Source organism: Trichogramma pretiosum, unplaced genomic scaffold (genome assembly GCF_000599845.2).
Source record: "Trichogramma pretiosum strain Unisexual culture from Peru unplaced genomic scaffold, Tpre_2.0 scaffold52, whole genome shotgun sequence".
NCBI classification, from domain to species: domain Eukaryota; kingdom Metazoa; phylum Arthropoda; class Insecta; order Hymenoptera; family Trichogrammatidae; genus Trichogramma; species Trichogramma pretiosum.
The window spans coordinates 309,534-336,456 of record NW_019641695.1 but is presented as its reverse complement, the minus strand read 5'-3'; the positions used below and the strand labels follow the sequence as shown (position 1 = coordinate 336,456).

The 26,923-nt window shown below is 41.4% G+C and overlaps 1 protein-coding gene across 1 annotated transcript; it reads left to right on the top strand.

The window, feature by feature from the left end:
- Positions 1–1,740: 1,740 nt before the first annotated feature.
- On the top strand, positions 1,741–26,923 carry LOC106649185 (homeobox protein abdominal-A homolog). The gene is made up of 3 exons (XM_023462019.1): positions 1,741–3,277; positions 4,648–4,680; positions 24,125–26,923. The coding sequence occupies exons 1-3, from the start codon at positions 2,488–2,490 to the stop codon at positions 24,541–24,543; spliced, it is 1,242 nt and encodes a 413-aa protein (XP_023317787.1). The 5' UTR covers positions 1,741–2,487; the 3' UTR covers positions 24,544–26,923.

Below are 26,923 nucleotides of genomic sequence, written 5' to 3'. Positions count from 1 at the left end.
AGCTCAACCAAAAAGTTCACGCTACAATAAAAATTTTCGCACATACCCTAACACATCAACCGCCTAAAGCTCTCGTAAATGCATCTCATATTCTTTATCAGCACTTTGCACTGCTGTTTCACCTGCGATTATTTTTCCTGACTAAACTAACCCCCTTCGTGCGATAAACGACTGTAGAGACAGATATTCGCATGTAAAAGCTCGAATATAAGATGAAAAATATTTTCATTTGGCAATCGACGCTATTCTTGATGCTGGCAGACAGTGCCAAGTGACGTTTACAGCAGTATAATGGCAACGAACGGGCTTTTACTCGGGCATGTTTACAATGCTCGGCTATGCGTGAGCCAGTGTTTGGGTGCGCACAATAAAATCAACAAAAATGCTCATTTACGGGGTAGTGCTACAATGTTGCTACCGTAGCCGAGTTGACTTTTTCCGGCATCAGCAGCAGCAGCAGCGCGCGTGCGGTTGTGCGGACGAGACAGAAACCATACGCATATTCGAGGGAAAAAGCAGAGAACGCGCGAGGCAACGATGATCCTTAGCCTGGCGTTGCTGCTGCTGCTCTCGTCCGATGATCTCGCTCTGCTGGCTCCGGCCCGAACACAGAGAGCAAAAGAAACGAACGAAGAGCGACACGAGTCGCCGAGGTCACTGTACAGAAGAGAGAAACGGAGAATCGCGTTGATATCGCGTGTATGGACGCTCGTACACGCGCACACAAGCGCAAAGCTCCTATATGTAGAGTCGGAGTCGACAAGTTGGGCGAGCGAAAGAGACGGTCGATACTCGCTCGAGCTCGCAGAGCAGCACAGTGTGAGATGGAAAGAGAAAGAGAGCGAGAGAAACGAGACGCCAACACAGGCAGAGAGAGACGCACGGAGGCAAAGCTCGACAGCTTAGGCAGAAAGAGAGAGAGAGAGAGAGCAGAGTTTCTCATTCATCTTGGCGCGACGCGGTACAAGCTCATGGATTGGTCGTGGCTGGGCTCGCTCGACGACTCGATTGGCCGGCCGTGTTTACCAGCTGGTATAGCTGACACGCGCGGTAGAAGGGGGGCTCGAAAACGCACGCCAGAGACGTGTATATACGGAACGGAAAAAGGAGGGAGCCCCCGAGCGCGCATGGGAGTTGCGGAAAGTACGGAGCGTAGCAGCCGAATGCGAGAGAGCCAAAGTCAGCGGCGCAAACTCTCGCACACACTTACGTACACATGCAGGCGAGCTCGCTCCATACATACACGTACTTTTGCTGCACGTACACACACACGTATAGCGCTGCCATTATTGTAAGGGGTTATAAGCGAGCGAGCCCGTGAGCGAGACAGAGCCAGAGATAGAGCCCAGAGTATTAGTCGTATAATCGCGTCTCTTTCTCTCTCTCTCTCTCTCTGGTTCTGGGCTTGCGCTCGTGTCGGCGCGCCCGAATGTGTGAGTGTGCTTTCGCACACAGTGGTGGTAAGCGCGCACACGTGTACTCCTCTGCTGCCCGACGCCGCGATACACAGTCGCAACGGGCAACACACGTACACTTGGCTCTTGGTCGTTCGCGCGTGTGCTAGTGTAGTTTCGCACAAGACAGCGCGCGCGAGGGAAAGAGTAAGCTCGCACACACACACACACATATGCGTTAAGCAGGGAGAGAGAGAGAGAGAGAGAACGAGTACGAGGAGAGGCGAGGGGGGCCCAGAGAGCTCTGGCATATACACGCGCAGCGGCAGCAGCACCAACACCGAAACAGACAGCCAAGCGGCCAAGGCTCTATAACCCCGTGGTGCATGGCCCATAAAGGATTCGACGACTATACCGAGAAGTACGTCGCGCCACCACTGCAATTCGTGAGTCGGACCTTCTAATCGAGCACCTGCGCCACCCGAAAGTATCCTCTCTCGCTCTCGCGAATTTCTCTGCCATATATTCTCCAAGCATCGGAGCTTCTACTACTTGTCGCGCACATTCAAAACTGCCGTTTTCTCTCTTGCTCGCGCGCGACATATCCATTCCCGTTGATGTAATTTCGCAGTCGGCGTTGGCGGGTCAGCTGTGTGCGATACTGCGGTGCCGTCTTCGAGCCTACATACGTACCATACGCGCGTTGTTTTTTTTTTGTTGACGCCTCGTATCCCCGCGCTGTAATTCGATTCAGTTCATCATGTGTGTTCGACAGAGCAATATCGACATGAGCAAGAGCGCTCCGTCGCTAAAAAGTGATATTATCCAGGACTTGCAGTGATTTTGTTGTTGTTGTTGTTGTTAACGACATTGGGAAGACTCTCGACGTGGTTATCTGCATTCGCAGCTCAGTAATCAACGAAAAAGTGCGCGAAGTTTCTCGTGTTTGTTTTATCATTTTTGCAAAGTTTTGATTTGCAAAATCGTTCATTTGTTGTTTGAGTGCATTGTTTATACGACAAAGAGGCATCGAAGACATTGAAGACGATTGAAGACATTGCAAAGTGTGTACCGGGTAGCGCCTATTCGCGCTATGAGTTCGAAATTCATAATCGATAGCATGCTACCGAAGTACCACCATCCGTCTCATTATCAGTTGTTCCCCACAGCGGCTAGTAGTCACCAGGCGGCCTGTTCGGCAGCGGCAGCGGCAGTAGCCTCAGAGTCCAGTCTCAGCAACGCCGTAGCTGCAGCAGCGGCGGCCAATTACGCGCAGCACCAGCAGCAGCAACAAAGCTCGCCAAGCCCAACGGGCTCGAGCCCGCACTCGGCAAGCTCGGCCTCGACCTCACCGGCGGCCCGCGTCACCTCGGCCCAAAACACCTCGAGCAGCAGCGGCAGCAGCATGTATCCCTACGTCTCGGCCGCGGCCCACCACCATCATCAGCAGCAGCAGCAGGCCGTGGCCGCGGCCGCGGCCTTCGGGACCTCGAGCATGGTTCCGGGCTTCGGCTCCTCGGCCGCGTCGAACGCTGCCCTCGCCGCGGCTGCGGCCGTCGACTCCGCAGCCAACGATAAATCCTGCAGGTACACGGCTAGTTTAACGGGCAACGTCGCGCCCACCAGTAGCGATCCCATGGTCAACTATACCCTGGGCCATCACCATCAGAACGGAACGACACCCGGTAGTTTGGTGTCGTCGGCGCCGTCCTCGGTTTCGGCGGCCTCGGGACTAACGTCAATATCCAATATGGCCGTAGCAGCGCAGTTTTACCATCAAGCAACGGCGGCCGCTGGTGTTGATCCATTAGGCTCATGTCAACAACCCAGTAGTGTGCTTCCAGGAACACCTGAAATCGCACGCTACCCATGGATGACCATAGGTAAGTTACCAAGTTATTTTTACATTAATTACATTAATTATTTTGCTAGTTACGGGAAACGTCTACCAAAAACTCCATGTTGTTTTGCTTGTACAATTTTCATTTGTTCATTTTTAATGGTATAATATTTGCTTAATCCATTTAACAAGCTTTTCATTGATTTTTAATTTATATATAAAATACATTGAGTTAAAATAGTTGCAATAATTGAATGAACAAACTTTAGCGCCTTTATTAGTTCTTGTCAATTTCAGACATGCTCGTATTTAGAACAATGAATATGCCAAACAGCCAATACAATGGAAACTTTCTTATCGTTGTATTTAGAGTATGTGTTTTGTTATTTTACGGGATCGTTAACTTGAACTATAACAATCTGAGCTTCCGAATGCTTGCTGCTCCAACAATTTCATTTCAATTCAAATATCTACTTAAAATTATTACTTATTTAAAGCTAAATTTATTATATTAGTTGTGTTAAAATTGTTTTGTTATTTATTTATTGATAATATTTAATCATTTCTCTTCGGTTTAACCAAAAATGGCTGAATGAAAAGTATCTTCCAGGTTTATCCAACAATTTGCTTTCCGACGGCCGTCGATCGGTCAGCAGGCGTGGCTTGAGTCTAGTGGGTTGCTTGATTTGTTTTGAATATTCTTTCCAGTATAAAAACCAACAATTATTTTTAAAAATAAGCTTTTATTACAACAATATAAGATTTTAAATAAATAAAAATATAAATCGATTGCAAAAAGTTATAACGCAATTAAAATTACCATCGATTAGGTCTTGTAATTATTATGAACTAATATCTATAAAATACGGATTAAATCTACAGTAGGATTATCTAATAACCATACAGTTTTATGTAATATCACGCGTGGGATTGTCAGGAAATATAATTTCTCAAAAAAATTTTTTATTTGCAACTATAATAAAAACTTGTCAATGATTTAATCCAGTTGGGTCAAACATTCGTTTATTTCAACGACAGGTATACCTCATATAAATAAATTCCTATTTATAAAACAGATATTCGTGTTCAATCTTTTGAATTGGTTATCATTTCCTGAAAGCACCGTAAAATAACGACACTTCTATAGCACAATAACAAGCTAAATCACAATCATTGCAACTATTTTCTGGTAATATTTTCAAGCAAATTGTGACAAAATATCTTTTGATACTAGCTTCTTTTTAATGGCATGCACTTTTTGTAATTGATTTGCACTTTATTATAATGATTCAGCCTTTCAATTAACCTTAAAAAAATTATTGAAAATTCTTTTATTTAGTTGTTGCAATAAATTTTGCTGAAAATAACCTTTTTAAAACGTTCGAATTAAAAATAAAATTGTTCATATTTCAGACTGGATGAATCCTTTCGACAGAGTTATGTGTGGTAAGTATCAATTTTATTTCGCATAGTTATAAATCCCATAACATGTTTAATACACAATACCTCATCATAAATGAACATTCTTTACTAACCAAAAACACGTTGACTACGACAATGACAATAAACACCTAACTAGTCAATAACCGACAGAAAATAAATAAAAATAGATGTGGATCAATAAAACAGGACTATATAAATAATATTTTCCATTTAATTTCATAGTGCTGCATTGTTAATCTACATTTTTTATGTACTTTAGCCGATTATCGACTTGTGAGATAGTTTGAAAGAACTAATTAAACGTCGTTAATTTAAAAAACCTTAAATAAAATAATTTTATTATAACAAGTGACTAGTAGTAATCCTTACAATTGTACTCATTTTTTCTTCAAAATGAAAAATATTTTCAATGCATTTGTTTCCATGACTTCTATTTGAGCAACAGCGTTATGAATAATAATATTGATATCATCAACATTCATACCTTGAACTAAAAGCCAAGGACTTGCCTAGTAGATCCTCCTTGTGGACCATTAAAATCATATTAGAAACAACGTTGACATGGATCTTGTCAATTGCATTTATTGTGGTACGACCTCGAAATATTGAACATTAGCGAGTCATACAGTAGAGCGCCTAAATAAAAGTGCACTGAGCACATGACTTGGTTTTCTACTCGCGTTTCGCACGACTGTTTTTTTTTTATATCGACGATCACACGAGCATACGCGATGATATACCACGAGCATCGCCTTCGTGCACTGGAGCCAATTACGGTTGTCGTTGTTAACGATAAATGATCGTAGGAACACATCCTGGCGCCTGTCTTCTTATGGACTTTTGATGGCCTATCAGGCATACCAATAAGTGATAAATGATTCGCACTGGGAGACTCTACGTGTGCGTTTGCCCGACAACCGGTCGCACATATTATTATTTACGCATTGAGAAAGTTGAATGGAAAATCGTTTGATTGTTGACCTCTTGCAAGAGGTATCGATGTTAAATTTGACTTTTGGATACTACTTTCATCTCGATATTTAATCAGAATTCTTGAAAGAATTGTAATTAAAAGTATCATCTCAATCATTGGTACATATTTCATTGCTTCAAGGAATATTCAATATTCTAATTTTTATTTTGAAATTTTATTAATTTGATAGAGAACTTAACATGAATAATCGTGACCCAATCAACATTAAACATGGCTGATGATGAACAAAAACCATGGAACTCGAATAATTAAATGTCAAAAAACTATGTTGGTGGATAAGGCATGCACTTTTTCGTAAATACTTCTTTCATAAAGTTGAAATTTTTGTTTGGATGTCAGACCCGAAAATATCACTTTTCGCTAAGATAACAGAGGAATTTTTTTAATAGCAACTGATGGTACAAATTTATACATTTTTCAATTTCCTTCATTTTTATTTTCTCTTAACATTTTGAATGATGAACGTTTTTATTTGATGATTTCATTGTATAATGTGAAAAATTGCCAACGTTGAATTATTTTTAATTTTCATCTTGATTTATTGAACACGGAGTTTTTGGTAAACAAAAACTTTTGAACTTGCCGCGGCTACAATAAATAATTTCAGAAAAAATAGAAAGTCAGTCGGCAGGCATAGATTAAATAAACCCCTTTTGAGAGTCAAGTAATGACGTATTTCCTCGTAGCTAAAATTAGTAGTAAATGCACGTTGGTTAACATTCCTTAAATTATTACTATTGTATTCGTCACTGCAATTGTACGTTGTCGTATTCTCTCAAAGCCGCGTAGGGGAATGTGCTTATTCGTTTCGCGCTCTGAATCAAAATTTTATCTGTTGCTCATTCGAAGTCGGTACTTGAAACTAACCAATCAATGGCTCAGGCGTTCCTGTACTTCCTCTTTTTTTCGACGACGAAAATTTCTGGTATAAATAGAACTTTTGGACTAAATTTGGTATTTCCCATCATTTACGGATGTTTTCTCTTGCTCCAATGATTCATCGACTGAAAAAGTCGCGAGTTTTCAGCACTTTTGGTAAAAAGTTCAAAAATAGGGAGGAGTCACGCGGCGAAGTGTTCTGCGATACGTTGCGCGCCGTATTTACGGACGCGGAGTTTTTGGCAAAAAGCAAGGCGAGAGCGTGTATATGCAGTTGACTCGAGTGTATCCGAACAGAGAATTCCTCAGGCGCAGCAAAAATCCTGCAAGAGAGATAATGCATAATTTATAATCAAGCCGCCACACCAGTGCCTCCATTCTCTCTTTCTCTTTTAGCTAGCTTTAGCCTCGGCTAGGAGTCATACCAGCCCCTCATTAGCATTCGATGATGGCTGCTGCTGCTAGCTACGTCCCGCGTAAATACAAGCGTTATATCCCATTTCGAGCTCTTTCTCCCTCACTTCTTTGTGAGCTCCATCCATGCATATTATGCACAGCGTGTGTATGGGGTTTTTCTGACTTTTTTTTTCTTTTAAAATGTTCTCTTCGTTGCACCTACGCGCGAGTTTGCAACTCTCCGCATTTACCTGATTTCCTTTTTCATTTCCTAAAATGATTCGTTAAGACAGACTAGTGAGATGGAAAAGCCATCAAGAATAAACAAGCACTCCAACACCTGAGGCTATTGGTAAAACTAATTTGTATGCACTTTCGCTTCGCGCGGCGGTTTATTATCGGTGATTAGTAACTTTTTACGAATGAATTTGAAAATTCGATTGAAACGTCACGTTGCTTTATTGACTCATTATTTATCGTTATTGTTATGACGATACATTCACTCGATACGATAGTGAACTACAGTTTTAAACGGGCCTCGTGAGTTGGCAACTGTACAAGCTTTGCCGAATTATCAGCGCATGCGCTGAAAAGTCACTCAATAGTGGATGTAAGTTTTTTAATGCGATTCGCTCAATTTATAAGCTTATATTATTCCAAAAAAATACTTTTAATGGACACTTTAGAGCTCGTATCGGCTTTTCGTGCAACTTTTTCATTGTTCCGGTCTCCGATATAAATATAATCTAATAAATTCAAGAAGTCGTTGGAACGCTGGAAAAAGACCCATCGGCTGAGTCGCCTCGAGGAAATATGATTTTTTTTTTATTTTAAAAACGAGACGAGAGCGTGTCACGCGCGTTGAGACGTTAATCGACCGTTTCGAAAGCTTATACACATTCGGAACTCCAAAAGTAATGAATCGACAGGCCTCGCGCGCGCGCGCAAGCGCTTTGCTCGCACAAGGAAACATGCGCCTCGACGCGTAGAGCGAATATTATGGCTTTTCGCGGAATCGCGTCAAAGGACACCCATCGCATTTATCAAACTGTCGTCTACATCATGTTTGCGCGGCTCTTGGCCAGCTTATATGTGCCGCTAGAGTCATCGTATACGGCGGAAAAATACGTTTAATCGTGCGCTCGCTCGCGGCGTCGTTTCTTCCTTTTATCTCGAGCGCGCGCGAATATTGAATGTAAGTGTCGGGTTACCCGAGAATAATATCGAGACACTTCGCTATTGTGTCGTCGAATCTTCGACGACTCGAAGCTGCCACTCCGCGTAATGCACTTTGTACATATTCCATTAGAAATGGAAAGTTCGTGTCGATGAGAAAATTTTTATGCTAGGAACTGGACCGCTCAGGTTACACAGCGATGACAATTACGATTATTGGTAAATTGAATTTTTTCGAAACAGGTGAATGTCAGATTGATCTTCGACTTTTAATGAGGTAAACAATGAACTGGCACAAGAGTGGCGCCTCGAGTAAGCATAAGGAACATTTAATCGACTTTCTAGGTCACGAACGTCGCCGAGAAATCAGCCGCTATCTTGCTACTCGGGCGCCGAGTCAGATTACTATTGAAACTGCAATTTTATGAACCTTATAAGTACGCTTAATTGTCGCCGTTACGAGTGTTTATGCGATTCGAAGCTTCGAGCGCGTGTGAGGTGACGCGCGCTGAACCCCATCGCGCATACGCTAACGCATTTCATGCGCATGCACTTCTCATCTAAAAGTCATTCGACACTGACGTTTCCGCCCGTGGTATTTCGTCTCGGGCACAATAATAGACTAATTATTGAAAATTCATTCGATCGATCGATAAATGACATTGTCCAATTTTCCTCTCAATTTCCCAATAATTTGTATTTTTACTCTCACGCTCGCTTAGTTAAGCTAGCAACGGACATGCTTGTTAAGTGATTTTATTGATAGCAAATGTGCGCCCTAACTAGTACACTCGACATTTCTGAGACACATGTCTTTTTTATGTTTCGATTTTTTTGGGAAAATTAAATCAGACGCGATTATCGGTAACATCTGCCGGTCGTAAATTTCACGTTTATCACTCTGTTTTGTCTCTAACAGCTCACGCGCGCGCGTGGCTCGGCGCAAGAGTTGAGCCCCCCATCTGCATACTCCGATGTGGCTGTTGACTCTTTTTTGATCAGCTCTGATTTCCGTTTACTTAGTCAAAACCATCAGATGATACCCTATTTAATTAGTCACAGAATGCATACGCTTAATCCAATTTCAACTCTTTCAGTAAAAGTAAAATTTTGTAGACATGCCGTCCTGCCTTTTCGATCGCGTGGATCGATACTTTTTGATCGAGCTACAATCATCGATTCGAACTTTCACTTGCGCACTTACATACGGTCCACTATACTTTTGTCTTTCGCAGCAGGGGCTCTAAGAAATACGTTCAAATTAAGAGCTACAGTACGTCAGTGAGCTTTCCATCGAACGAAATGTCTTTTTCGAATATTTTTGTACAAGAGAAGATTTCAGTGCTCAAATGGTTGGCGGTACGGTAACACCTACACGCCACGCGCTGAGATTTATTTGTAAGTTTGTACTTACTCAATGCATACCTAATGAAATTTATCGGGATTGTCCGAGTAATTGAAATTTTTGAGGCAGTATTGAGGTTTTTTTTCTCTTAATGTTCGTTGGAATTCACGGCGATAAAATACGATTATCCTCACGTGCAGAGTCGTTACAGTAGTCAGTGGTATTCTAGTTTACGAGGTATGTCGAAAAAGGGATAAGTTATTGTTGACGGTAAGAGATCATTGCGTGTACTTTGATGGTCATTTCGTACTTACCTGGAATCACCGCCGAATGTAATTGAGAAAAACCGAAATTGAGGTTTTCAAAGATTTATTTCTTTTCGCTAATCCAAGTTTATTGAAAATATAACTCTCTTCAACTGAAATATCGATGACATTAGTGATACTCTGTAATCGAATTTGGTATTTGTTGCATCTTTCAAAATTCGTAGACTCCACTCTCCTTTAGACTGCGAAGCGCTAAAAACAGAAATGCAGAGAGCTTATAAAACATAAAACGAGTTAAAATGATAATCTTGCAAGTCGTTATAATTAAGCGACGATTACATCGAATTATAATAATGGCAGTCGTCATCTGCAAGAAAAGTAGTTAGCAAGTATATTACAACACTTCCTTACGCACACCTTACAGTTTCTGTGCCAGTTCTCTGCGCCAATATGACTCCGATAAGCTCAGTATTCTGCTTTACTTTCGAGACTCTCTTACATATCTCGCGTATACACAAGCTTATACTTTTCGCCTGCAACCACCCGACCCACGTGTACAGTTAAAAAAAAAAAGAAATATATAATTTTCTTTAACATAGATTAGTCAAAGGCTCATTAGCAATTCCCCGACTTGAAATACGCATGTGTAAAGTTGCGAAAGTGCCTCGTACGCACGTGAGTTTTTGCGTTTATAACCGATGCCGAACGTATCGCGTACGCGAACTACCTATTATGTATATTGACGGCCAATCCGAGTCTTTGAAGGTAATTTACCGCGCAATTATCGTGCGCACTGATCGACAGTAACCTCGTGCTGTTACACGCACCGACTTGAGATCCATTGTGTTTTTGTCCGGCCAACGCATTCAATTTATCACAGCGTTATCTATATAAGAAGTTGTTTGAAAAAAAAATTGTAATTATTACGCAGACTAGCGATTGAACGAAATGTGTTATCGTCGATATTTTTTGATGATCTCTCTCTGATGTTTCATGAGCATAAGAGGTAGTTTTTGCGGACTGTCGTTATAAAGTTTGACTGAAAAAATTTAATGAACGCGATGTTTGTGTACACAGGTGGTTTATTACCTCATTTTCCTCAAGAAGAAGCGCAAGAGTATTGAGTATCTAAAATTGAGATATTAATGCATGAAATTTAATGTCTTGGCGTTAAGAAAAAAATTGTCGCCCCATACAGAGGTATTGGTTGGATATGCAAATTTTCTGTCTTTACTTTTTTACTCAAGTACGAGTTATTTGCCAAACTATAGCTTTATTGCTAATCAGAAGAAATTGATTAGCCGGTCATGAAAATTTCAACTAGTTATTTTCCAGCTTCGCTGAAAATTTATTCGTCAAAACATAATGTTTGACTTTTTACTTTATAAAGAAGTTACACAATCTCACTTGATTCATAATCAAAGACATATCCGGAGTGCTCGAAACAAAAGCAGATCCGTCCTTACAAAAGTACCACATGCAGTTTCGGCTCGTTACTGGCATAGCGGCTCAAGCCCATTGAAACGTAAGAGCCTGTGTGTATACTTCTTTTTTTTTCAACTTGCAATCAACCTTTCGAGCTTTTTCCATGCACGCGTTTATCTCTTTTGCCGAACGCACATGCGAGAAACGCCTTTTATCGAGGCGAAGCCTGCATCGGAGCTGAAAAACGATACTTTGAATATTACGAGCAGCAGCGCGGCCAACATTACCGTACGCGCAAATGATTCCTCTGACAGATAAACCACCACTGTTATTGGATAACCTAAAAGTAATCGAGAATGCTTTTGCGAGCAATATGTTCGCGGCTTTACGATCGTGTATATATTTTAATTCGTACTATTTTTAATTTTTCAAAATCCAACGTTCAAAATGGGCCGAACTTGGAATTAATCAGAAACTGATTTCGAAATACGGTCCAAAAGCTTTTTTGTGTTCTTTTTACCAATCTACCTTTACCTAAAAAAAAACACACTCGCAAGGCTTTAAAAAAATCTCACTTTTCGCAGCACCGTTATCAGTTTCACTGGCCATGTATTCTTTCTCTCTGTTTCTTTTTATTTCGCTGCCTATAGCTATGTACTTTTTCATAGCTGCATGCACACGAGGGTAGAAAGCAAAGTATATAAAACGTAAATTATTTAGCGTTATACATGGTTACGATTCGCGGGATTAGTTCGAAAAGCACTGGGCAATCGGCTGAAGGCGCTTCGTCGCGCATATGCACACGTATATAAATGTATAAATTTGTGTGTGTGTGCGTGGGTGGGTATACAGGGAAAACGAGCGAATGTCTGAATAGCTGCGTAGGTACATGCTATCGCAACAAACGGGACCGTTTGCATAACACGACGACGACTACGACGAGCAATTCCGGTAGCATTTGACGGTCCGCGATATAGACCTTAAGCTCGTACTTGCGACTTGCGCACAGGGGGGAGTAGTACGAAAGGAGAGAGACAGAGAGAAAGAGAGGAGGACGCGCAACGACGTAGCGAGGTATCTGCTGTGTACGTCGAGGCAACTGCAGCTTACAGAAGAGGGAGCGCGCAAGGTTATATGGTGCTCGTGCGCGCGCACATACACGGACTGTTGTATACACACAGTCACGCTTGCGAGTCGCATACGGTGACGCGTGCGAATGCGGATTTAGATGGATAGATAGTGCTTTATTACGCGCGATTTTCGGCTCTGCCTGGCACAATTCGATGTACGCGATAACGACAGACCGCGCGGGAGTGTGTTTGCGGCCGAGCAGCGACGATAAGGCCGCTACAAATTATTATGGCTTCGAGAGTGCGCGAATTGTCGTCCTTTTTCCTGTCGCTATTTTTAATTACTCCGCGTCGACTCGATAGTCGTCGACTGGATATTCATTCGACGCGCGCAGAAATTGCAACTTTTTGCACGAACGCATTCAGCGAACTTTTGATGGAGACGAATGCTCTTGGCTCGGTTTTAACGCGAGCGCGCAACTGGCAATCAGCGAGCATATTTCACACGCTGCTCTCCTTATATGTATATTTCGCTTTTAATTAAAAGTTCTCGTGCGTATGTACATGCCACATTAAAATCATAACTCACGCTCGGCACTCTGCCTTGGCATTCTCTGTACGTGTACGTGCGCGCGTTACTATGTGGATCAGATATTGCGCTCGTATCCAACGAGCGAGCTCCTATCCAAGCGCGTTTATTAGCATAAAGCAACCATTCCAATAGCTCGATCCGTTTCGAAAGTCGCAGTCGTGGCTAAAATTCGTAAGAACTCGCCATTTCCGATATGGCTTCTCGATCGCGCGACTGGATTTATTCGCGGCATTTTGATGTATATGTACCGTGCACATAAAGCAGCAGATAACGCAACGAAACTGCTCTTTTGCTCATCCCTCGGTGATGCACGATACTTCGAGCGAAAATGGAGAATTACTCGCGCGAGCAAATATGCCCAGCGTCCACGTGCGTGAGAGAGCATTTATATGTGTGACCACCGCATGCTGCACGTTTCAACCGGTTCTCGTAGATTACGGAGCTATATCGTCGTGCCTTGACTCGCTCGTTTTCTCATAAAACAGTCGTCCTCTCCGAGTTATATATTCCGCCGTTTCGCTCGGTCGCTTAAGCGCCGTACATCTTGACTTGAGCGTTTATAATGTAAAACGCAGACGGCCTAACTTATTGTTCTACCCGCGAATATATAAATAATTCGGAATTTTCTGCCGTAATGATTAATATCGCTTTTTTGTTTAAATATTCGACACTCCATGCACTCCAACGATTCTATGAAACGAACTGTTTGCGAGAAATATTTTTGCCATTATTTAAAAAAAAAAAAAAAAAAAAAATACCGGAGCAAACGTCAGTCGTACTTGCTATCGCGATTTTTCGACACTAGAAAGTCAAAGAAGAAAAAAAAAGTACGGTGCGAGAGAAGGGGCAGGGCTGACCGGGGTGAGGCGCAGCAACGTATAATCAAGCAGCTTCGAAAGTCGGAAAGGTGGGAGAACGAACAGGTTGTGGGGTGGGATCATTATGCCGGTATCTTCCGTTCAGTCACTTTGGGATCACGCATGCGTACGTATTTCTCTTTGTAGTCCGAATTTACGCTTTTGTCGAAGCGTGCTCCGCTACGGACTCGATATTGGAACGTTATCCATTGGATGTGCACTTTTGGAATAATTTTAAAAATAGAAAAATTTTTAGATTGCTGCGAAAATTCTTAATTCCAATTTTGTTAAATGAGAAATTAACAAACAAAACGTAATTTCCAAATTATTATTTCTTTTAAAAATTTAATTCCACCCAAAAATAATTTGTATTACAAACGATACTTAACTAAGAAAGATAAAAATCCTTGCAATGAAAAATGATTATATTCATGTAAATGCTCGGTACATAATCAACTAGCTTTAAAAAATAAACTTTTTCGCTGAAGAGACGCAGGAAAGAAAAAGAGAAAGTGCAAAAGTCAAGAGGGAGAAGTTCGCTAAAAAAAGTATAAGATGGTAAATGGAAATCGTCATGTATATATATACGGGCAAAGACGTAGTTCGGCAACTGCTGCCAGCGGCAGTCGTCGGTATTGAGCGAAAAAAAACGTGGGAGAGGGAAGTCTCGCGGGAGTTCTTTCCGGGTCTTATTGCTTTTATTGTATGTTTGTACGTACGGCAGCAACCGAGAGAGAGACTATATATATACGCACATTGTATTTCCAGTGCAGTTATACGAACCGTCGAGTGGCGATTCTCCTCGGTCAATGTTTTTCTATATTTTTATGCGCTCGTCTCGCCAAGCGTTTTTCCCATTTATCTACTCTTTCTCTCCTTGTCTCTTGAAAAATGTATTCGTTTCATTACACGAGCCGAGCAATTTCTAATGATACTTCGAAAAATACCGCATTATATTTCATTTTTCTGCCATCGAGGCATTTCGTCTTTTTGACGTTTGGGCTGCCAATCGACAAAATTTTGAAGCGGGCTTTTACGATCGCGCACCGTTTTGAAATTGCCTCCATTCTCAAGTCGAGCGTGCACCGCTCGAAGAAACAATGTCGCACACCGCCGGTTCCTCGGAAGTCGCCGTCAAGGGTTTGGTTATTTTTTCGAGGTATTTAATATACAAAGTTCGCGGTGCTCGTTATGAGCTGCATTGTTTCAAAATCTGTCATTCAAAATATCATTTTACCGTGTGAACTCGCTCTACTTCAGTACGATTGTTTTATTATATTTTCAAAGTGTGCTCGTAAAAATCACCGCTATGTTCATCGTTGATACTTATTATAAAACATGGTTTCAAAGAAAAAAGTTTTAATGTCTGAATGGAACTCGTTGAAATAGCCATTGCAATTATGAGACGTCGTCTAATGGTTCAATCATAGTGTTCCATCAGGCGTATTCACGGGCCCTAAATTAGATAACTGCTAGTAAGCGTCCATAATAGAGAAAGAGAGTGGCCGCATACTCAGACCCGAGACGACTTATGCAATGAACTGCGTGTTAAATCGGGTCAGCGGCTAAATCGAAAATTTCGATCACACTCGTTATTTCGAATTTTGGATTAAATTCAGCGGAAAATTTACGGACCAATCGTCCTGATCTCGGTGAATTTGGTGTGTGCACACTCGCATACGGCTCTGAAAGTGGTAGGACTTCTAATCTCGAAATATATATATTATAATTTCCGTGCGTATCGCCCTATTCTAACCCTATCCTCACGTAGCTTACCTGCTATAAATAGCCTTTCGAATGGCTGGCGCACTTGCGAAAATGAAAATCGCGCTTAGAAACAGCAAGAGCAGTAGCAGCGTGTAGCTCGGTGGTAGCAATTTGCGAATGCGCAATCACGCGCCTTGTCGAATGGTCCCTATCCTCTCTCTCTCTCTCTCTCTCTCTACGGTCTTTTCCTTATCTCTACTGCCAGTGCTGCACTACTAGTTTCGTAATATCATTAAGGCATAGAATGTAAACGAGCGAGTCTAGCACTGATAAGTGCAAAAAATATTCAGCGGCACCGAGAGTAGACTATTTTTCCGGAAAATGTGAATGATCATTACAAGTAGTGTGACATATTTTCATGAAGTAAGAGATGTTTTCACCGTTCTGAACGACAATATCCCAGCTCAATCGACAGGTATATTTTTTTCTATTAACTTGGCCGTATATTTTTGACGCTAAATGAATAAGACTCCTCCTATTAGGATCTTTTCTGAGGGGAAAATAAACGCGCTTACCTAATACCACGAAACTTATCATTATTCTCATAAAGAAAAGTTTAAATTTTATATTTAATGGAAATAGAAGGTAGTGTCTAAAATAGAATAGCTGCTTGAAAAAGTTTTAAAAGTTAAAAATTCAAACGATGACTCTGTTAGTTTTTGTATTTGGTCATCTAATAAAATAAGAAAATAGAAATTTTCGAATGAAATATCACCAAAAGTACTAGAGTGTCAATATGTCTAATAAAAACTTGATATCATGAGCACTGAAGTTGATCATTCATCGTCACCTTTCACGTAACCTCTCGAGAAACTGCAATGCCCAAACTTTTTCGTTCGGAGATGTTAATTTTAATAAAAAGTCGTTTTTCAGCCGATTATTTTTTAATAAGCAAAGAAGACATTTTTGGTGTCGATGTCAGCAACGAGGGCGTACGTTGGGGGGGAAGGAGAGGAGAGAGGGGGGCTCATGCAGCTCGCGACTCGCACAGCTCGAGTAATTTTTTTCTCATTAATTTATTTTCTACCAAAGCTCGCGTCTGTTTCATCTCATTCCTTTCTCTCTTGCGAGCCTTTATTAAACCAAGAGAGAGGGAGCATTTGCATGTAACGAGAGAGGGTGGTATATCTGTAGAAATATGGCGTGTCGGTAGACAGAAAGCAAGCGAGCAAGCAAGCACGCGCAGGGTCGACTCGTAATTAGAGCTTTGGGTGGCCAGGACGACGTCTCTCTTTCTCTTTCTCTGCTTCGCGCTAGCTGCGCGCTACGGGGTTCACGCCCTAACCCACGCTCCTCCTTTCCTTTCTCTTTATCTCTGTCTCTCTCTCGCTAACTCTGCCCGCGCCATACACACTCACACAGCTATGGATATTGACTCGCCGTCGTTCTCCATTGTTCTCGTGCTTAACGACGCCAACTGCTGACTCGGTAAAACTTTGATCGAATAAAATACATTTTCAACGTAGTTTTTCACATCTCGATTGAAATAAAAAAGGTACGAACGGGCAAGTATTATCGCGAGCACAAATATGTACTTGCTTCACGATAGATTTATTCAAACTTTCGAGGTCAACGTGTCGTCTTATCCTCTCGTGCGAGCGTCTTTGATGTCTTTAACTTTTTCATTTCTCATCGCAAATGGCTTTCATAACGCCCTTTGAATGTTTCAAACTACTGCTGTATAGCTGCTAGTGCGATATCAAAACACTTCACTTTTATTTAAGGAACGCTGTTGCTCTCGCTCGCAGCCTGACGGCTCGTCGGAAATCAACATTTTTCGCTTTGATCACGAGCCCGGTGACTTGAAAAAACTTGCAGAGCATAATTATTATCGTAAATGATTACCCAGCATTTTCAATGATACTGATCACTTTAACGTAATATTTGGCATATTGCATTACACCAAAAATCCGAGCACTTCCAATCAATATCTGCGTTTTTCTTGTGGTTTCGTGCTATGATGAGCAGCGTGTAAACAGGAACGTGCACACACATACCCGTGTATTTAAAATCAAATGATTGCCTTAATTTCGGTCTCTCTGCGGGATTTTCTAATTTCAACGCCCTCGTTTGATTTCTGCTCAGCGTGAAGCAGGTGACTTGTGTTTGATAGAAATAGTTTCGGTTCTTAACCGCCCAGAATTCATCAGCATTGCTCGAATTAAAGCTATAATTACGGCTAATGTTCGATTATCTCCTTGTCACAGCAAGTCACTCATGCTGTGAATTCGTGATTAATGAATAATATATACAATCCAATGAGTTCATTATACTTACTCGTGACATTATTTTACGATGCATAGAAATGACCAAGGATAATTTATAGTTCCCTTGGATATCGTGCTCTCGAGCTTGTCCGTCTATCTTGACTCCACGCGTTTACGAAATCCAAGCATGGGAATGGGCTAGAATGAATTTTCTTCTTGCTTCGATATCTCTTTCTTCCTGCTCACTTACCTTTCACACATTCCAGCAGAGATTAACCCATTTATTTAAATGGCTTACTGTTGTAAAGAATAACTTTTGCACGAAAGATTAGAGCTATATTACATACTTCTTGAAATGATCGTTCAGGGGAGATGCGTAGGTGTCTGCGTCTGGTCGTAGAGTAGCGTAGGTATAACTCTGTGTGTTTCTTTCAAGGCGCGGCAGTCGTTCGTTAGCCGGATATACATTATAAACGCTTGAAAGAGAAGAGAGCAAAAACAGGAAAACTGAGAGTTCGTAAAGCCCGAGCGCCGTACGATTTATTCTTCGTTTATTTATATATGCTAAAGAATTACGGAACCTACACGGAGAGAAGAAATATAGTAATAATTTCTTTAAATTTTGGAAAAATTACTATAGGTCTTAATAAAAGTGTGACATCTTTGACGTTCGGGTGAAAAGTTGCTATAAAATGTATAAAAATTATAAGAAATAAAATAAAAATTGAGAGAAATATAGTAAAAATTACAAAGGATTTTAGTAAAATTTTACCTAACCTCAAAGATGTCACACTTTTATTAAGACCTATAGCAATTTTTACTATAAATTTTTCTCCGTGTATTCCGAAATATGGACCCTACAATTGTTCAGTTATTTTTTTCTCTTGAAATCGTTGAAAAATAATTAAAAAATGTTTGTTATCAATGAATAAGTAGGAACAAAAAACGGAAAATGTAAACATAATTTATAAACATATTTTGATCAAAACAACAATAAGCTCGTAAAAATGTCTTCTTGCTTTGTATTATAATTTAAATTGTTAATCCTTGTCGAGAACGGGTATCGATTTTTCTCCCTGCAAAATATAATAAATTCATGTTATCCGCTGCTGTTCCGTTGCTCCTCGAAAAAGCCCTTTCTATTGCACGAGGCTCCGCGCGCGCTATTCCGATAATTTACCGTGCTCAGCGCAACCCCCGCGCACAAAACACGTACAACGTTCGGCCGAAAACACGGGAGGGAAGGATGCTGCGTTACGCGAACGAAGGGAGCGCGAACGCGAGGGAGAGGTCACGCAAACATCCTCGCTTGGAATTCTGCATTAAAGCCCGGCCACACGGTCGTGGTCGAGGGTATTGAGTACGTCAACCGATACAGTCGCGTCGGCAAGGACTTGGTATTTTGCCCATTTGGCGCCCGAGAATAGAAAATACACTCGTATACAAGGCGATGAATCGTTAAAGCGTTAATTCGTAAGGCGATCTATCAATCAGTCGGCTGGTCGCGCATCGAGGAAAAAAGTCGCATATGTAGCTCGCTCGCCTCGTTGTCGGCGCATTCGCACGCAATTAACGTCTGGCTCTCGTTCGCCGCGAGTACCGACGAAATATAGGTACGCAATAATGTGGCTTTAACGAGCTGATTTACCATTATTATGCGGTATTTTAGTCGCTTGCGTGAAAAATGCCTTTGTACGCGAAATTTACGTAAGCGCCCGAGAGTCAACTTTACGTTAAGTAAAAGTTTCACAAATTATTCGAGAAGCAAAATAAGTCGGAAAAGACTCGTGTCTAAGGCGTGCGCGCATTTTCATTCATAAATATCAGCGAAAACGGCTTAATTTCGACGGGTGCGCGCGAATAAAGTTGCACTCACGAGGGTGTTCGCAAAGCTCTTACGGAGCAGCACAGCGGCGGGGCTCGTGAAAAACGGGCCGACTGCTTGGCGCATTTCAGCCGCTATACATACACACGCGTACGTCGGCTATGGAGAGAGAGAAGCGCGCGAAGGGATAGCGAGTAAGAGATACGATGATGGGGCAAATGGCAGTGAAATAGTAGTATAAGGAGGGTAAAGATAGCGTATATACATACACGTGCTGCGCACTGAAAATAAGAAGAAGATGTGTGAAAAATCGCAGCTGCGCGCCACCGTCTCTACTGTCTATACTCATGGGGTACGTAGGAAAAAAAGCCAAAGCAATATTACACGAGCTGCGCCCGCGCGCGCGAATGATATGAAGTTATGTTACGCCGATAGAATAACGCATTATTCAGACGGCAAAAGCCCAACGCAGGCACTCTGCCAAAATAATTACATCGCTAGACGGCTGGAATTCGTATCTGTATGCTTTTGCGAGCTCCGGGAGATGCGCCATCTGCAAGTACGATTCGTAATTGAGTTACTTATGAAAAGTTGGGCCCGTCTCTCTTTATGCATAATTCGAAGCGAGCGCGCGTGAAAAGGCGAATTGGACGATGCTGTGTACCGATTGATAGTCGCTCGACTCGACCGTCTTTTTTACGGCTTTGTATAGTAGGCTCATAAAACTAGAATAGAACAGTAACGCTGGTAAATCATGACTAATCACGACACTAGCTAATTCGAAATTTTTATGAATCGTAAAAATAATGCAAACTGCCTCTTAGAGATAATCCCGTTAATATTCGGAAAAAAGAACACGATCTATTCGTGATATCCGACTGCGTGCACGAGAGGCTGATAAATATCGGGTTGGAATGTAACTAGTCTCTTGCTCAAGTTGGCGATGCACAAATCTCACGAGCTCGCGGAGGAGGAGGAGGAGAAAGCAGGAAATCATAAAATGCTGGAAAAAGCCCCGCTCGAGTTGCTACTCGACCTCCAAGTCCCCCCGCGCATGTGTGTGTTTCGCTCGTTCGCTCTATCTGCCGTACGCGCGCCCAAACCACAAAGTCGCACATAATCCACGATAAATAGCTAAATGCTAGACTCGCGCGTCTCTCTTGCTTTATTTATAAATTCAAAATACTGGCTCGGAACCGTATAGAAATTCTATATAGCTCTTCTTCTGCTTTATCCGAGCCGTACGTGCATTTCGATCCTTGGATTCAGTCGTACACGACCAGTTGAGCCCGCATCCGAACGAGAGCCTAGAGATGCCAAGTCAGACGGTGTGCAAACGATCGTTAAAACCTCTGTTATTGTTTTTCGAGAGTCCGTATAGTGGCGTTCGTATAGAGGATACGGACAGAAATCGCGAGCAACACACTCGGCGGCCTGTGTCAGCGTGGCGCGCGCGTATAAAGGACGCTTGACGCTTAATCGCTTTACTGAGATTTACGACGTTGGATTTGCTGGTGGTCCTCTGTTTTCGTTGTGTGGATCTTCGATATGCCGTGTGAATGGGACAGATTCAGCGAGAGAGAGAAAGAGGAAAAGATTCGATCGCCAGCCGTCCGACCCACTCTACTATTAACTACCATTTGCAGACCTCGCAGTATGTGTATACGGATACTTGCATAGGATGTAAAATAAAAACGTACTCTTTCTTTTTTTGTCTCCGGTGCAGAAATTGAATAAATTTCAGACTACGGTGCAATAATTCTTCTTACTTTTAGAAAATCTATCGAACGGTCCAACCCTTATGCAGCCATTTTTTCGTCCTCGAATACTATAAAAAGTCGGTAGATCGTTGATAAAAAAAGAGAGAAAGAACGAGAGAGAGACGAGAGAGAAACGAGAGAGAAAAAAGGAAAAGAGAGAGAGAAGCAAAAAAATTCGCTGTATGAAAGCAGGCACTTTAGCTGACTTTGGCATTAACAGTCTCACCCAGGGGATTTATAGCTTAAAGCTCTTGAACAGGGGCTTATATGCGTCACAACTTTGCTGCAGCTATGTGCTATATATATAGTTGACACACACACAGACATACCCACATGTACGTATAAATACATATAGTGGCGCATAGGGCGGGTGTATGTGACACGACGAGAGGACGACGCGTTTGCGTTAAGACCAAAACTTCTCCAATATCGCGTGTCCAACGAAGATCCTGCGAAGCTGCCTTGACGCTATTGCTGCTGTCGGTTATTAAACTTAATGTACGAGTGCAATTAGTAACAGCGAGGCCAGGCGTGTGCAATGACGGCAAATACGCGCGCACGAGGGTGGCAACCTCGTACAATTTCCTCGTACGATTGATTGCTGGACGCACATGTGGCCTAATCCTTTAAGTATTAATGATTTTAATAATGAAATTAATGAAATCTCTGAGTTATATGGCATAGCACCAAGTTCGTGGTCTACTCGCAGGATGTTCGATCCTTCTATTTTCATTTATTGGTTTCTTTTCAAAGAGGGCTCGGAATTCAAACTCTGAAAGAACGTAAATCATTCGATGAACTCTTTGGACGTGAATTTTGAAAACAACTGTCGAAGCGCGACATCGATCAAAAAAGTACATTATAACGTCAGTGACGTGCCCCCATTGGAAATGTATCTCGATCAAAAGTCAGCTAAATAATTTTACGATCGCGTCCCATGTTGCCTACTAGGCTCCATTATTACACGCATCTCTTCATTCGAATCTCATCTCGTGCGCGACGTTGAATTTTATAACCATCGCGCGCAACGACGACGAATCGTAGATGTTATATAAATACTTGTGTAGCTGTAACGCCATCACAGCTACGGAGCAATCAATCATGATGCTCCAGAAAGTAAACGCCCTCCGGCCTCGCTAATTCCTGCGGGATTTTTTTTAATGTCTCTGCCGTTATGATACAGGCGCGCGCGCGCGCGCCAACTTGACTCTGGTGTCGCACGAGGAATTTCGCACTGGCTCTCTCTCGAATGCGTATATAGAGTGTATAGCAGTATCAGCAGAGGGTAGCACGATATTTCAAGCAGCGCTCGGTCCCCTCGTCCGTAGGAATCGTTCGTTGCCTTGGTAACGACAGTCCACCCTTTGTGCGAGGCACACGTACGCACTTACACAGACGCGAACAGCACGCGCGGAGAGAGGGACGGCATTGTGCGCACCAGCAGGCGCACGAGGGTGGTGTACCTACACACGGCCATGTTGAATTCAATATTGGCATTCTGCGAGCATTTCCGAGCTCGATTTTGGGATGCTTTAATGTCTACCTATTATGTATACCGAATGCGTGGGCGGATGACGCAATTTTGCGAATACCTTGGCGTCTTTTCGACACGATAGCATTTAAAAAACTAGTTTTATGCTTTTTCATTGGTTACACGGTTATCGAATTACTTGAAATAAAGGACTTACAACGGACTATAACTTTCTTATGCTGCGTGGAAATTGTTTTTGTTGTGGTTTTTTTTTGTTGTAAGTGACAACATGGAAAATAAAAACATGCGCTGATTTAATGAGTTAAACTTTAACATCTGTAAAATCGAGTTTGATTTATGTTTGATTTACGCGATGCTAATTGCCAAAGAGATTCTCTCTCTGACCAGCCTCCTCCCCTCAGTTGTGGCAATTCAGGGCCGCTGCCGCATATATAGCGTAGGATCGTTTGCGCGATGCAAAACAGGGCGTAAATCACCTCCGGCGGCGACTTTTTGACTTTTACGAACGTGAAAATCATCGCTTTAAGTAACTGCGTGCGTGAATATATACAGGGTACCAAAGCTCGCAGCACACGCTCTCGCACAGACACAGAGAGAGAAGAGGCGCAGTACTGCGTAACGCGCACGCGCACTGCCTTTTTTCGCAGCCGATCCTTGAATCATCTCGATGTGTGCTCAAACTGCGTGTATAATATGCAGCAGATATTTCGATTACGGCTGTCGTAAAAAACTTTCCAGGCTTTAAAAAAAAAAACTGTTTTCATCTCTTTCCTGCTCGTACTCGAGCTCGTTGTGCTCGAGAGAAAGTCACGGTAACTTGCGATGCTAAATTGAGATTCCTCTCGAGAAAAGGGTTTTACTTCGGATGAAAAAAATTTCGAGCGATGTATGTCAGTTTTTTTGACTTCGTTTATGAAAGCAAAATTGAATCTCTTTATACATGCTCTCGTTTCTTAGTTTTGTAGGCTACCTTGTATAGCGTTCTGCTCGGCCCAACCCCTTGAAATTAAAGACATCCGGCGCACTTGTGCTCGCTGCTTCCAGAAGCGTACTGTACCTTTTGTTTTCGTATTCGAAGAGAAAGTGTTAAGAAAAAATCTCGGATATCAAACCTTGTACTTAGCATCGACTATCAAACAGACAACTGATATTTTTACGACATTTCTCCATTTTGATCTCTAGCAACGAGATTCAGCATGTACTGTTTTTCATCTACGACTAACGACACTTGAGTTTCATTCTTAACTACTACTAACAAGCACATGACTCATAGCAAGATCATTTTGATACTTCCTACACTCACTTATACACTTATCCCGAATCTTCCACCATCCGATCACATTATTCACAACAAGAGTTGAGATTTGAACGTCTTTTTTTTCTTTTGATTTTTCAGCAGGTCCCAATGGTTGTCCACGGCGTCGGGGTCGTCAAACGTACACACGCTTCCAGACGCTCGAGCTGGAAAAAGAATTCCACTTCAACCACTACCTAACGCGACGGCGGCGAATCGAAATCGCTCACGCTCTCTGCCTCTCGGAGCGCCAGATCAAAATCTGGTTTCAAAATCGAAGAATGAAGCTGAAAAAGGAGATGCGAGCCGTGAAAGAGATCAACGAGCAGGCGCGACGCGATCGCGAGGAGCAAGAGCAACAGCTGAAGAAGCAACAGAGCGAGAAGGCCGCCAAGCTGCAGCAGGAGCAGCAGCAGAACATTCTGCAGCAACAGCACGTCCAGGTGCAGCATCACGCTCACGGCCTCGACAAGACCCAGAGCGATCTGCTCAAAGCCGTGAGTAAGGGTGTGCCCACATAGGACAGCCTTTTGGGCCGCCTCTACCTGTCCTAGGTGTCGTGGACCGAGCTCGAGTCGCACCAAGCCGCACTGGCCCGACAATTAGCCGCCGCCGCCGCCGTCGCCGCTAGTGTACAAGCTCAACAACCCGATGCCGCACGACTACGTACTTACATGGAGGCTGCTCAAGAGACCCGCAAAAATCCCGATCAGGACGTCGAGGACGACGACGTTGATGCCCGAGAGGACGAGGATGAAACCAAACAAACCGACGACAGCAACGATCCCTAGTTATTGCGAATGTGTGTCACATCTACTCGACTTTTAGGTTATGCTCAACGAACTTTGTTTTATTTTTGTTTTGTATTTTTTAAATGCGTGCCATCGATGATATAGAAGAATCAGCCGCGCGCGCGCTCGATTACTCGTCAAGGACATTGTTGACTTTCGGTCTGTGTCGTGTTTATCGTGGATTTACTACAAGACTGCAGCAGTTTTTAACAGCTTACTATTTCGGAGCACGTTATGATAATTTTACCGCGGAGTTTTATCGTTTAATAAAAAATGTGCAGTGATGAAAAGATTAATGACTCGAAGTAACAAGTGAATTGCATTCAGTGTTAATCTTAATTGAAACAAGAAAGAAGATGAAATTAATTAGGAAAGACTTATTCAGTTGTACATTTATAGTTTAGTTGTAGAATTAGTTAGTTTGCTCCGTTTCCCTCCGACCTAGCAATGTTGATTTTGTGTGATGTTATACAAAGTATGAAATGATATTTAGAGTTTTATTGTGTTCAAGTTATGTCAGTTGTGCTCAAAGTCTTATTTGAACTGAAAAATTTGTACATGAAGATAATGAGGGCTGTAAGAATTTAAAATATTTACTTTGGCTTATTTTTTTATGATTTTTTTTTCAAGTTTGATGAATGCCTTCAACATTTTTTTTAAATGAGTTGTTTTTATTTGTGTACATTATGAAGATGTCGATATTTTCTGTGTTATGCCTAAAATTTTCATTACGTTTCTGTTTGCATCAATATAAATTTTTGTAAATCGTACTTACAAAGCAACGAAAAATGAATTAATCGTAAAATTCTACTTTCATCTATAAAATTTACTCCGTCGTGGATTCGAATTTTCAAATATAATGATAAAGATGAACGTGAAATCAGATACGTACAGAGAGCAAAAGATAAATAATAATCATACGAGTCTCGCTCTAAATGTATTAAATACGTAATTTGGTGTCAGGGTAGACCTTCAGTAAGCCTAAAGCCTGTTGTTGGTATTACTTAATTAGTAAACGCGTAAAAAATCGAATTGGAAAACAAGACTCGATAGTGAACAGAATGAACATTTGTGTTAGAGCATAATTAGAAATGATAATAGATGCGCATTTTGAAGATTGCGAGGTAAAATTTATTGTCCAATATAACCGCAAATACGTAAAATTTAAAAATATTGATAAACAATAAAGAATATAGTGTTAATGAGAAACAAGATTAGTTGGATTGAGCTTTTAGAGAAAAAATACATTTTATTGATTAAGTTTTCATTTCTGATTAATTTTTCAATAATTTAATTATTTATATTTTTAATTGTTTTGAATATTTTTTATCAAAATTAGACAATAAAAAGTAAGAAGTCGTAAAAAGTACTAACCAAAGTTATTTCTCTGCTGCTCAATTTGATTTTCTTATCATAAATTTTCAAAAAATACTCGTAATTTTATTGAATAATAATTACATTTGTGAAATCAAATGATATTAATAAAAAATAATTTAATATACGTATGTAATAAATTACGGGAAAAAACATTCAATCAACACATTCTAACAAAAAACGGCAGAAGTGCAAAAAAATTGTGCAAAAATGGATAAATGACAATGTCTTAAAAATTATAATCTACATATAAAATAAGATGAACCAGATAAACACCCTTTCAAGCTATCGTAGAATAATTCTAACTATGGCAAATATGGATAATTTTTTTCATTGTTAGTCACTTAGTAAAGTACTATTAACAATCAATAGACTTTATGAAAGTGATAAAACAAGTCCACTCCAAAAGAAAGTGAAAAAGGAAACTTACACTCATACTCAGTTAAAAATACGTGTATCTATTATAATATTCCTAGTGTGTAGTTTGTAATGCTGTAATAATAGAATAAATGTACGAGAGGAAGAAAGACTAACCTCCGAGGCGCCAAAATTAATTTAACTTATCACCCCTATGATTTTTAACATAAGAAAGCATTGCAATGCTGCAAAAAATTTGAACCCGTCTGTAGATTGAAAATGACACATGATAATTTAAAAAACGTATCCACAGTTTTATTATAATTAAAACTCGTATACGCCGCGTGAAATTGTAATGAGTATTAGATGTGCACGTATA

Coding starts and splice junctions, on each gene's coding strand:
- LOC106649185 (XM_023462019.1), top strand. CDS start 2,488: ATGAGTTCGAAATTCATAATCGATAGCATGCTACCGAAGTACCACCAT. Junction 3,278..4,647: donor CTACCCATGGATGACCATAG/GTAAGTTACCAA, acceptor TTCATATTTCAG/ACTGGATGAATCCTTTCGAC. Junction 4,681..24,124: donor TTTCGACAGAGTTATGTGTG/GTAAGTATCAAT, acceptor TTGATTTTTCAG/CAGGTCCCAATGGTTGTCCA.